The sequence below is a fragment of the Nipponia nippon genome, unplaced genomic scaffold, assembly GCF_047370975.1.
Source record: "Nipponia nippon isolate SJK-2023a ecotype South Korea unplaced genomic scaffold, ASM4737097v1 scaffold_2, whole genome shotgun sequence".
NCBI lineage: Eukaryota > Metazoa > Chordata > Aves > Pelecaniformes > Threskiornithidae > Nipponia > Nipponia nippon.
This window is the reverse complement of record NW_028262336.1, coordinates 50,958,749-50,972,683: the sequence shown is the minus strand read 5'-3', so window position 1 is coordinate 50,972,683 and position 13,935 is coordinate 50,958,749. Positions and strand designations below refer to the sequence as shown.

The following is a 13,935-nucleotide window of genomic DNA, read 5'->3' as shown; positions in this document are numbered from 1 at the left end:
GCCCCAGGTTCGCCCGGGAGCCCAGGGAGTAACACAACCATCGCCGAGGCCTCTGGATAAGTTTCGCTTTTCCCAGGAGCTGAAAGGTGTGCTGAACATTTGGCTTTCCTTTCCCCAGGCTGTAATAATTAGTTGGCATTAGACAACAGCGTTATTAAATGCTCCTTCTCACTGTTGCTGGGATCGCCATCCATTTTCTATTTCACCAGACCCTTAGGGTGGGATTCATTCAACAAAACTTGGAGGGCTACCGTAGAGAGGTCTCTATTTGGGCAACTTATTTAGGCTTCGTTTATGTAGGCAGTGGAAAGAAACGGGCTCTTCTAGTGACCAGCCCTTCAAAGGGGAGCATCCTTCAAAGAAAGACTCAAGTAGGCTGTATGGATGGTAGCACAGAAGTACCTGTCTCTCTCCACGGAATAAAAAGGGAGGCTGTGAGTGCCTTTTCCAGATGTAGATACCACCTTTTGAGATGCTTTAAACTTCAGAAAAATTAGATGAATGCTGTTCTCAGAGACGGTGCATTTTACGACCCAGCACTCTGGGTGTCTACATGCCTTGAATAGCTCTGCGGTCTCTGCAGCACTGTCTGGACGCCGAGATGCCTTCCCCTAAAGCGACTGTAGCACAGCAGTAGTTGGCTGTTCTCACTGATGTTGTAAAAGGGCTCACTGATGTCAGGATACTCTTTAATGCAACTGAGGACCATTTCCACTGCTTTGCAGTTCTGTGAGGTTACGGCATCGCACAATGGAGCTACTCTTTTCTTTTTTTGGAAATGAATGCAAAGAGAAGGGAAAAAAAGAGACAGAGAGAGGGAGCAAGGTGAGGCTCAGACATCCCATGTGTTTTCCAGAGGAGAAAGAAGTCCCTGACCCTCTGCCAGACCAGCAGCACAGAACAAGATGGTGCTCCAGAAAGGCTGGAATTGAGGTTTTTGACCTCAACCGATGCCTGTGAAACAACAAACCCAGTAACAAAACAGGACCCCCCCTGTCCCCAGACCACACAGCCACAAATTCCAGCCCATTGAACCACGTCACTTCGGCAGCAGAGACGTTCCGAGGGGCATTAAGCTGTGCCACGGTAGCAGCCTAGGCTCCCGATGTAGACAGCAGACCACTTGAGAGGTTTCAAGCACCCAAGCCGGCAGTGGAACTGGCTTCGGTTTGTAACTCAGAGCCGCTCTCGAGTGCTTGGCCGGGCTCTTGCCTACACGTTGAAGCAGCGAGCCCTGCAGTTGCATGAGTAGCTTAAACAGGGCTAACTGGAGGCTGCTGCCAGAAGGGGTGGCCAGTCCCACGCTCCTCCTCTCACCATCTCTGACCCCATCCCTTCTCCTCCCCTGTGCCTACTGCTTGTGCAAAGCCGCTGAGCTACCTGAATTGTATGTGTTCCTTGTACAGGGTGAGTTTCAGCCAGAGCAACAAGCCCCAGGATTTCTCCCAGCACTCCAAGAGCTGGTGTAAGGGATGGGATAGGCGGCTGGGGAAGAGGGAGAAGGTGCAACTTACCCCTCAGCAGCGGACCGTGGTCTTGGAATGGACGAGTCAACTGTGTAACCACATCTTGTTTTAAAAGACATCAGCAACAGTAATTTTTAAAGTAATATTTTAAAGTCTGAGCTTTTCCTTTTTTCCCTTGGCTCAGAGGTTCCCCACCACATTTGGCTTGTATCTAGAGCCGCACTGATTTTTTTATTTCTGCAACAGAAGAGAGAGGAGCAACCCCTGCCCCGTGGGCAACCCGCAGGCACCCACATCTCACCTCTGCCAGGCTCACCTGCGAGCGCAGCGCACCCTCCCGCCCAGCTGGGAGGCACCCCCTGGGAGGAGGGGATGCAGACCATCAGGGCAAAGAGGTTTTTCTTCAATCCTTGGTATGAACCAGCGTGCTGCGATGGGAGGGAACTGAACTGCAGGAGTTTGCCCTGAGGCCTCAGGAGACCTTCTCTACCACGCTCTTCACTGAAGCAGAGGCCCGTGATCCTTTTGCTACAACAGGAATCCTGCTCCCAAGGGAAACAGTCAGAGAAAAGGCTTTGATATCCCTACACTACGGACTTTCCCCATAAGAGGAATATTATGGCTGTACAAGAGCATGCATCATAGGAGGAAAAACACTGCAGAGATCTAAAATGGAACAGCCCACACAGATTTATCAGCTAATGTGAAACTAGAAACAACCTTTCATGGCTACATTTCTTGTGAAATATAAAAAAGACATCAAAAGAAATTATGTCGCTGATTTCAGCCTGGAAAGAGGCAGAACTAAAAATTATCACATCCTTAACCTGCTCGTGATAATTTTGCTCTGTCCTGTTCAAATGAAAATAACAGACAGAAATTACGTAATCCTGGCAAGCGTTACTTTAATTCATCAGAATTTATTCTGTATCTCTTTTCTTCCAAGCAATTGTATTGAAATGTGTGCAGACGAGGTTGTCCTCCAGCAGCGGTCTTGTTTTTTGTTCTCCATTTTCACATAAACTCCATATAGATGGTAATATACACGTATCTACAGAGAGGTGCTGGCAAAAAGAAAGCTCTTCATGAGGCTGACTAATCAATAGACTTATTTCACTAAAAATGTTGAAAATGTGCAGGTGCCTCTGTATTTAGAAAGGGATTTATAATTAAGACATGGACATCTAGTGAATAGAGCATCTTCTGCAGCAGGATTTATACTGTGCCTGGTTTTGAGGACCACACGGGAGCTTTAATTCCCTGTAGCGAATCAGTATCAAGCCTGGGATAATATTGAGACAAGGTCAAATAGTGAAGATTGCTTGTGAGAGCTCATTTTTGTCCTTCCTTATATTCCACTATCTTTTTAATTTGGGGTGGAGTTTTTTTTGGTAATAAATTGACACAGAGCTGCTGCAACAAGCTACATGCAAGAACTTTTCCCTATCAGGTCTCATATTGAGACCGTATTTGGAAAAGCCTGGTACCCACCAGAAGAAGAGAGATGAGATTTATTCTGAATGCAGTCTTCATAAAAAGAGCTGGCCAGCCTGACGGTGCTCCAGCAGTCAGAGGCCAAATCCTGCCCCTTTCTGCTTGGGTTAGGGTTTTTATCTTACAACTTTACTTGGGAAATGGAGATCTGATGGGTTGACTTGTTATATGATGGATTTTAAGCCTAAAACTCAAGTAAAACCTTGGATCTTGTATATTTAAGTTGTATTTGAAAGTGGTCCTTAAGCTCCTACGCCTTTTAGATGTTTTTGACAGAGATACTCAAGACTGTAATAAAAACACATCAGTCTTTACATATACCTTACTTCAAAAAAAGGAGCAAAAAATATGCTCGTTATTTTGCTTAGTTTTTTATTCCATCATTATGGCACAAGACAGAACTTAAAGACAACATCACTGAATAAGTCTTCAACTTCATTAAAATTAAGACTAATATGTTTTATGCAATTCATTTGATATGATACACTTTCCCTTATCAAGCGATAAAAAGAATTTTCTCTAGAATACTGAAGTACATTGCCACCTGCTGGCCATAAACAATTTCGCAATTTAGAAACGCCAGAATGTGTATAAAACAGCAACATTTAACAACGCAACATACAGTTATTGAAGAAGTACTATTGACCCAGACTTTGGCACAATATTTATAGAAATGCAGCTGTGAACTTCTCCAAACGTCATGTTAATTTCTGAAACTCTGTGTGACTCCCTTTCGTATTCCCCTCTGCAGTGTTTTTTCTTTCTCTTGACTTAATGCTGAAGCTTTGTTATTTCGAAGGAAAAGCCATATTATTTCTCAGTTGTTACACGCCTCAATTTATTGGGTTTGGGTTTCTAAAATTTGGATTCCAGTTTATTGTTTTAGAACAATACATAAAATCATACATTTATAAATATATATATTATATCCTGTATACATAACCTCTGTTTTCCTCTAGAATGGGAGGGCAGACCTTCGCACTACATCCTTAGCTGGTTTAGGCACGGCCTTGCCCTTAGCTGATTCTCTGAGCTCCTTCCTACCAGAATCTAAAAAAATATTTTTACAATCTTGTATCAAATTTTAATTCTGCTTGTAAATATATTTATAAGAAAAAAATATTTGGTATTTTCCCCTGTCACTAGTACCCTTATAAAATATATGGCTTTTCATGTTCCACTCCATTTTAGTGTTTTTCAACAGGCAGTGAAAAGAAGGACAACTTCCCCCTTTAACAGGTTTTTTTTATATAAGCACAGAAACCAGCTTGTGCACTTTCTATAGAATTCCAATGCATATCACGGTAATGTAAGTGCAGTGATTTTTAAAAAAGCAGTCATGATTGATTGACATCTGTATATGAAAACATAATATATGATTATCATACAATACCCATTACAGAATATACAATCATCAAAACTGCAGATATATAAATACGTTTTTAGCAACATCAAAGCAACAGTTTTATCTTATACACAGCGTATGCATACAGAGTTATTACACTAAAATTTTCATCTTGTTTTTTCCTCAAAAGCTTGGTGTAAAACAGGAACATACTGCATTTGTAAATGGACTGCTTGACAGTGCTGTTAAGAAATTAAAGTGAACAACGTTTAAAAAAAGTATATGCGATTCAGCTGGTATAAAACAAAAAAGCCCTCCCCGTTTTCCAATGTCACAGTTGTTTTCCTATGAGAGGGAGGCATAGGTATGAGTGGCAGTTCTGCAGGGTCCGATCATACAAGGGTTTCCGGGAGGGCATCGGGGTTATCAGCTGATAAAAGCTCCCAAATTTGCCACCGCTCCCTTTGCCAATCATGCCAGTCTGCCTCTGAAACATTTTTACTGTTCTGACTGTGAGGTGCTGTGGAATAGATGTGACCCGCTTGGCTGCGCGGGGCCGGCCGCTCCTGCCTGGAGGTGGCCTGGTCAGGGGCTTTGGCTGGCGGTCCTCCAGCTGCTCTGGTCCCTGAACTTTTTTCTTGGCGTTGAAGTCTCCACAGAGAGTGCAACGTTGAAGAAACGCTCGATCGCTGTGACAAGGCAGAGCTTGTTTTTGCTGGGCCTGGGTAGGGGGGTGGTGGCCTCTCTTTTCTGGAGGGGGGCTTGGCTGTGCTTTGTGAACAACCCACATTCGAGTCGTGCTCACTGAGGTCCTCCACACTGCTTAAAGTCAAATGCCGCTCCGACTTCGAGTGTGACAGGTCTGAACTCCTACTGCCGACTTCGACTTGTGGGTTACTGCACACCCGAGACACTGTGGGATGGAGCTGACACTCAGAAATGGCAGCAGTCGTCTGGCTCCTTCGCATGACCTGCCTGCCATTGTCCAAGTCGGAGGAGCTGCCCTGCCACCGAGGAGAATACATGGCGAGGTTCCCCTGGGAAAGGGAGCACGGTCCGGGTCGCAGCAAGCTGCTTTCATAAATGTTCCCGTAAGAACCTGGGGGGCAGAGTCAGAGAGACAACATCAGTCTGCATAATCCTTTACGCGGCATTTAACAAGTTACTGCTTTCCCCCTGCATCACTCTGCAGAAGAGGGATGGGGACTTTCCTCATCAGGCTATGCGACGGAAGGCGGAACAGCCTCACCACCGGCTGAACCCAGGGACACAGAGCAGCAGCCCTACGTCTATCTGAACCATGTCTAACGTTACCCGGCGACTCTAATACTTTGCTCTGACATAAAGCCTTGTGGCACTTCACATCTTTCAAATGCTTGAAAAGTAGGGGGCTGTTTTAGTCCCACAGTTCCTCTGTGAGGTGGGTGCAGATGGGAGAAAAACAAAGGCAGGACAGCCCAGGGACTCGCCGGGACCATGCCGGCCAGTGGCAGGGTCAGCACCCAGGGCTGCCGACCGCACAGCCTGTGCTAGTGCCACTGCGGCAGCTGCTCTCAAATCCCCACCGGGCGTTCACCTTCCAATGACTTTTCGGAGACTAAAAAACTATTTTTTGAAGTAATTTTAAAATGACTTTTTAAATTATCTTGTGCAGTTTGAAATGTCGCTGCATTTGTATAACCACTGTGCTTCTCTGTATTTTATTGAACAGCAACCTTTTAAAAGTCCAGCTCTGGACAGTGCGAGTTCTCCTACTGGTTTCACTGCGATTTCTCCAACCCAGGAAGCTGTTAAGTCTTTCCTAGATTTGGGCTTAAAACTTCTGAAAAATAACTGACCTGTCATTGCTGGATCTTTGCAGCCACTTTTCAGCGTGGAATGCCAGGTGCCCCAGATATCAAAATGATCTTCGGAAACATCTAAATAGCAGTAAGAGCAGGAAGATGATGAAGAATCGATCCTTAATGAACAAGTGACTATTTAAAAGCATTCAAACAGAACAGTAAGTTAAGAGGACATAAAACTTTATGTAAGGTATCAGAGTCGTTAACACATACTAGCATCTGGCTTACCTGGCACCTAACACAAACAGATCTCAAATGTGTTGTTCACAGTTACTTGCTGTTTCAGACTCAGATTCTGTAATGAATTCAGTGAGCTCTGTATGGGCAGGACACCTGAGCTTGCTGAGAGAGTGGAATTTCCCTTAAGCCTCACTGAAGTCAGTGGGAGAACTTGCAGGAGAACAGGAGGATTCGGTCAACAGAAGGTAGTTCAGGTGCTTTTTAGGGGAAAGAATGGCAAAGCTCCCTCAGGCAGCCCCAGCCCCAGGGGTCACTGTAAGGCATGCTTTATCAACCTGCAGCATCACTTGGTTCTTACAAGGGAGCGCTGTCACAGAACAGAGATTTAATGAAATGCACACGTCAGGCATTGTGCTGGGTTATAACTGTTTCGTGCCTTTTTCTGATTCCATCTGGCAGTAAAGGAATTTCCTAATTCGTCATGGTCCGGTATTGTTGTGATGCATATTAAAGTCCAAAAGATGGTTAATATGATAAAACTTCATGCAATTTCCCGTTTATAACTTACTAGAAATCGGACCAGATTTTGAAACCTATTCAGAGGTTTAGATGCTGAATGCAGAAAATAAATGCCCATTGGCATTTATAAAGCATATAATCGAGATAATAGTCTAAATAGCATTAATTCCAAAGGGAATTAAGTGCCTAACCAGTACCTCTGAAATAAAATGGTTTTTAAAATACCACCAGTTATCTGCATCCCTAAGCACTGAAAGTCCTTGAAGTTTGTCTCACTAAATATGCGTTTCACAAATGTAAATTTTTAAAAAATATTTTTAAATGCAAAGCATCTTGAAGTGCTGGTGAGCTATCAGTTTAAACCACAGTTGTTTACAGAAGAAACCATTCAGGTGTGCACTCCCTAGATAGCTACGGAAATTATGGATCCTTGCACTAGTATTGCGAGGTGTGTAACTGGTAGCAGATGTAAAGCTGTGCAGCTCAGCTGTATTCTCCAATGAGAAGGAGCCGAGATCATTCTTTTCAATGGGAGAAAATTTGTAGCTTGACGTCTTCAAGTCTCAGATTTTTCCAAAGTCTGGACCACAACCTTTCAGGTATTACAGTCCTATGGAGCAGGACTAGAAATCAGAATCTTTGCCACACTGTCACAGACAGGCTGAAAAGCGGGACATACATAACTCTATTTTCCTAAATAATTGCTCTGAGGTTTGCGAAATGCCATACCAAGAGCATCCCTGATAGGTGGCTGAGCTAACAAGGAGGACTGAGCACAGACCCTTGGGGCTCAACGCAAGGATGTTGGTCAGTCATTTCTCGTCAGGTTATTTACACTGTTGCTTCTCAGCTCCTGGTAGATGATAAAACAGAGCAGACAGGCACTTTTCAATTATTTCAGAAACCCCCATCGGTCGCTGAGGAGGAGGAACACGAGCAGGATGTACTCTACCTTTTCCAGCCTGTGATGCAGAAGAATTCTCCTTTGTCTTAGGCTGCAAGTGTCCAACCAGCGTGTACTGTTCAGGTACCTTGTACAGCTTATCTGGGCTGCGGGCAACTTCTTCTTGCCTTGCCATCAGCGAGCGCTCAGACAGTACCGGGGAGTTGTTGTCGTAAGGAGAGACATCTCCGCTTGAAGCTTTGTTGGAGTCTGTGGAAGAATGTCTTCCTCCTGTGGAGTAGGAACCTTCTGACCGCAGCATCTCAGGGCTCCTGAGAAATTTTGATAAACAAACTACTGTTAATGAAAAATGCTTTAGGTTCACAGCTACAGGTACAGTTTGACATCATACAAATAAAATCAAATACAGGAGTATGATCACAGCTGCTGAAATGAAAACACTTCAGAAGCAGTAGAGAGGTGAATTTTCCATGAGTAAAACTTTTGCCATGAAGTGGCCAGCAGAGGCCACTAAAAATCAAAAGATGTTGCTGTCAAGAAAGAAAACAACAAAAACCACACAACCGTACAGTTCACCACAGGAAATTAAATAGTGAATCAATTCCTTATGTTACCTTGACAATTTAGCTTGTTGTGACAGTAAATCTGAGGGCATGATAGGGAAGATTAGTTTGATGCTAAGCAGTATGCTAAACTCACTTTTTCCATTCTGAAGTACTCCACAGTCAGAGAAATCAAAACCACTGCTTGCCTCTCACACTGTGAGAAGGATCCTCTTCTAGAGACACCAGAAGGTAAATATTCTACAGGGGACAAGTAGATGTACCTACCATACCTCTGGTGGGGGCAGCAAACAACTGGCTCTGGTGATAGCTTCTACAACTTCTTTTACCCTTTCACCTTTACATCACCAACAGCATGGCCTGCATTTAATTCTGACACAAAAAGGCAAACAAAACCCCCACCAAAGTACAGCCAAGGCTCAGAGAGACAACTCTCATTTTTAAAGTGTGCTGGGAACACTGAGGGAGATTTCCTGAACTGTTACCGCTTACTACGCAGACAGGAGGCAATCCGTGATTCACTAAACATCCCAAAGAATACATAGAAACACTCTGTAAACAAACATAACTTTCTTCCTATTGGTTCACCCTAATTTGTATTCCTATTACTCATTTTTCGTTCCTCTGCACCTTGATCTTTGTTTCTTAGATGCTCATCTTTTGCTTCTCTTGAGTCAAACACTTCTCTCCGTGACCTCACGTTACTATCTGCTCTAATGGCATGTGATACGACAGAGGCTCTTTCTTGTAAATGTGTACTGAAAATAGTCAGCCCTTCTCAGAGTCAAATCCAAAGAGAGCTTGAACTGAGTGAGCAGCCAAAGCACATTACTTGTTATGGAACAATAACCCTCTTTCCAGACAAGTGAAATAAAACTGAAGAAAGAAAATAAAGAAAACACACAGCGGTAAGACAGGCTAGCCAAAGCACACTAAATATTAATACAGAAATAATGACAAAATTAACACCACTTTCAAGCTGTTGTTTTTGTTTCCTGGCCAATTTACACATTGCATGTCCCAAAATAGAAAACATATACACTCAACATCATGATTTTTATGTTATTCAATATTACTTTTTTTTCTTTTTCAGTATAAAAGCAACGATAAAGCGTTGGGAATGAATTATCTAAGTTTACTCCTTGGTAACTCCCAGCAAGAAATCCATCACTGAACTGATCCTGAACCTCAACTGGGGCCAACTCACAAAACCAGAGCTGACATTTGGCAAAGTAGAGCTGTCCCAGGCTTCCCACTGTGGTTGGTATGGTCATGTTGGGGAGTTGTTAAAAAAAAAAAAAAAAAAAGAAAGTAAATCATGCCTCAATTATGTAACTTCCCATCTCAACTTCTCATCTGAAGATGAGTCCAAGGTAAATTAATCTATGAAGAGCCACACCCTGAAGAATTATTGTCTTTCAAGTATGCACGATGCTACCACATTTGTTTTCCTCTTTTTTTTTCTCTTACACCTCTCTTTCTGCCCTCTTAAGTTCTAAAAAAACTTGTACAGTGAGTTAAGATGATATTTAAGCAGTGTCTCTGGAATTTTAGAAGAATCAGAAAGACCTGAGAGAAAAGGGGAGAATTGTTGGTACCTGTAGATTTCCTATGACCAAATGTCTTTCTCTCCAGCTTTGTAGACTACACGTCATCTAAACCTCACTCTGCTAGCATACAGACATACTTAGCACGAACGGTGACACCAATAAGGCTAATTGTATGTAAACCTTTGCAGGACCAAAACCTAACTGTGTTGCACAAGGCAAAGAGAGAGGTATACCACCACTTAGCCATGGCAAGGTAACACAAGGAATAGGGGAAAGGGAAATGGGAATGAAAGAATGTGGGAACATAAACTTGAGCTTTGTGAAACACTGATTTCATGTCTTACCTTGAATGATCTGTTATAGTCTATCTCTTCTCAAGACAGAGCTCCTGATAAAAATTTACTCAAATGGAAACTGTCAAGTCTTTGGAAAGATCCAAATGTTCCAGTTTCTAAACTCATTTACAGTTTCTGCTAGTAAGCCCATGCAATTTTTATATATATATATATATATATATATGTAAAATATAACTTTCAAATTTGCTTAGAAAAAATAGTTTTAAAAATCAAAGAAAATGCCTGTGGACTCTGCCAATCTTACTGCAAGAAACCATCAAAATGGATTGAATACTTTAAAGTTGGAAACTGATCTACATTTGCAGTTTTACGATGCTCTTCACGAACAAAATACAACACAACTTGCAAAAGACTTTGGCTTGCATCTTTCCAAATAAAGAATGAATTCTCACATATTCCTTCAAACAAAACTTTTGCATCTGTTTGCTTTATGGTTTGAGTTCAGTAGCAAATGGATATTTACTAAAATTCAAAATTCATCTTCCCCTGGATAGCTGTGAGGTTCTCTACCCACACACTGGTGAAAAACTAAATTGGGAGGCAAATGTTAATATTGTGCAAGATACCCAGTCGCCTATATGCAGTCCATGAATAAGGGCAGATTATGGTCTCCACAAAGAATAATAGAAGATTATGTATTATCAAATGTGAGAAAAGGGAAGGCAAGCAAAGTATTTTCTAGTGGTTGTGAACTATGTTAAAGAAAAGATTTAAAAAGTGGTTATGTACAAACTAAAAGATTTGAAAGCTGCAGAAGGAACCTATGCCACATGTGTTCAAAAACAATATTTCAGATTCCAAAATGAAAATCAACTATGCTATAAAGGAGTCTTGGGCTTTCCTTTTTAACTGGCATCCTTCTGAACTGATGTTATCCACCAGAGCCTACTTGCATGGGTGAACTGGAAAAATGTTAATAATAATAATTACTTCTACTGGGGATATTCCTACTTTTCTGCTGGCATCAAGGTCATCAAAACAGGAAATCCCTTTCCGGTTTTGGCAGAAATCCTTTTCTGTTATACCTTAAAGCTTCTGAGTGGGAAAACAATTATGTCTTACAAGAGGCAAATCATAGAAAGTGTGACGGCTTGGCAGCATGCAGTAGTAATTACCATACATATTTGAGCAACACAGGTGCCACCAACAGAACAGATTATTATGGGATTATGATGTGGTTGCTGCTGTAACAGGGTAGAGGACTCAATGATTCAGGGAGCCTCTGCAGCTTTGAAAACTGCATTTTCGCATACTACATGGCCTATCATATGGCTTCATCTTTGCACCACAGGTTAGGATGGATTAAAACCCATCATCACCTTCCAAAAACATTTGAAAATTCTATAACTTTGAAACTCATCTACTCTAAAAGGACTACCAACTATGATAAGCAATAAATAATCATAAGAAACAGGTTTTATTTTTGTGTTAGTTTAAAGATGCTTCATCTTACAGCTGGAAACCCCAAATTCCATTGTCATCAAGCCAACATACAAAGAAGTTAGTAAAGTCATCCACAAGAGCAGACTTCAGAATTGCTGCCAATGGTAATTAGTGCTTTACCATGAACGACTTCCATAAACTCGCTGACACACCACTCACGATGCTCAGCTCTTAAGAGAACCGAAAGATGAGGAACATCTGATTTGTCCTCCACTGGGGAGGAAAAGAGATTGCGTTTTCTCTGTTAGATCAGAGCCAAGAAAGCATTTGTAACGACATCAAAAGCAGAGATGTGAGGGCAATTGCAGAAGCAGGACCTTCAGAGCAATTAACATGACATTAAAGTCTTGAAGTTGATCCCACACTCTATGTTATGCAGTGAACTAGCTTTTCTGATGAAGATTGTCTCAAGAATACGTAAAGCTTTCTGTTCCACGGATCCCAATTTGGATCTTGACTACACGTCCAGGAAATTTCCAAGAGTAGTAAGGATGTATTTTGGAGGCTTATTTTTGTCAAATCAAGACAAACATCTCCTTGTTGTCTGCTGCCTCACATTTCTCACAGGAAAAATAACCAACAAATATACAGCCTCAAAATTGAGATTATGTTCTGAAATAGATTAATCTCTTAAGAGCATCACACTCTTAGCAATAACACTAAGCAACATTCCCTCTAATTGCCTGGAATATTTTAACCAAGAAGTTGCAATCACAGTGAAAACATATCTCATTAACATTAAGAATAAATCACTTACATGTTAGCAGAGCAGAAGAAAAATGACAGATAGTAAGTTTCTCCTATCTCAGTGATACTTCATCTGCCCATTACTGAAAATACAATAAATGGGTACTAGTGTAGCTATATGTTCCTATTTGCTTTCGCAACCTTTTCTTACAAAACCCCTTTTGTCAGTTGTGACCAGCTTTGCACAAAAGATCCATTTTCTCCTGTAGGTGTGCGTGCTGGCTGGAAAGTAAGGAAGCTCAAGGTCAATTAACTTAAAGAAAACAGGATTTAACAATAATCTGTTACATCCACAATTATTTGCAACAAATTTATGCTCAATTGATATGGGTAGCCACATGAGAGATACAATTTTATGTCTTTCTGTTACATAGATGGTGAGATCCAGCATGAACGTTTTTATTAGCTTGAGTTAGAAACACGATCATTCCAAACTGAGGGCTTAAAGAAAGAAGTCTCTACAGACTTTACCATATGTCATGTGATTTGCAGTGTCTCCCCTAATTGTGGTCGTGGCTCACGGCAAATGTGGACAAGTGTAAAAGACAGCCAACGTACCTCTAATTATCCTGCATTTATTGTGATCTAAATATACACATGCTATGTGTCAGTCAGACATAAACTAACTGAAATTATTTCATGTCTCTGGTACGCTAAGAAAACACACAGAGACAATTACCACAAAATCAGATGATCTGTGATAATTTGCTACAGCATGTTATCTGTACATGTGGTTAAGTCAACAAACTAATAAAATCCTTTACAACACATGATATATTCGCATGTATTTTTGTTTTTAATTTTTATAATTAAAGAATGCTTCTTCCTCCATGTGTTAATTATACTATTTCTTTTACACCTCCTCCTTTAAAGCCAGGCACACTATTACATTACCTCCAACTATACAATGTTCAGGAAAAAAAAATCATAGCTAACTGACTGTACAAATTCAATTTTAATTATACTCTGAATGCACTAGGCACTTTCCACACACACAGGAAGACAAAGTCCAATCTGTTCCAGAGAGTTTAGAGTCTAGGAAACCTCTTAAAAGTTACTTAAAGCAAGCTTGTCAAATTTTGTGATTTTTGGGTCTGACATATTGGGATTCACTAGAATAAAGGCAATGACTGCGTGTCCCATGAGAAAGCCAGGAATCCTGTTAATCTGAATGTACAAACTCATAGCGTTAAGGCACACGGGTGTAGGCATATATACACCATACACAAAGTTGGAATACGTTATGTATCATAACTGCAGTAGTGACCGGTGTGATTTTTTTTCTCTTCAGATCTTTCACAAAGCATACAATTAAATAATACCCAAAGAGTCTCCATAAACCTGCTGTTGCGGCAGTTGACTTGTTTACAGTGTCCTAATGTGTGTACAATAGGAAAAGAACAACAAACCCGTGATTGTGTTAAGGCACTCTAGGGTGTGTTTCAAGGACAGTGTAATACACGTCTCCTGTTACTGAAGACTACAACAAACCCAAGACATGAACCAGCAGACCACTAGAATACA

At 41.4% G+C, this 13,935-nt stretch overlaps 1 protein-coding gene across 6 annotated transcripts in view; it reads right to left on the bottom strand.

The window, feature by feature from the left end:
* Positions 1 to 3,323: 3,323 nt before the first annotated feature.
* The window catches only part of ARHGAP6 (Rho GTPase activating protein 6), a 334,845-nt gene continuing 324,233 nt past the window's right edge, over positions 3,324 to 13,935 (bottom strand). For all 6 annotated transcript variants that reach the window (XM_087758599.1, XM_087758602.1, XM_087758600.1 and 3 more), the window contains 3 exons: positions 7,801 to 8,063; positions 6,144 to 6,224; positions 3,324 to 5,404 (listed from right to left, as the gene is read on the bottom strand). In XM_087758599.1, coding sequence (XP_087614725.1) covers positions 4,698 to 5,404; positions 6,144 to 6,224; positions 7,801 to 8,063 — 1,051 coding nt within the window. In that variant the 3' untranslated portion in view covers positions 3,324 to 4,697. The remainder of the gene's footprint in view (positions 5,405 to 6,143; positions 6,225 to 7,800; positions 8,064 to 13,935) is intronic.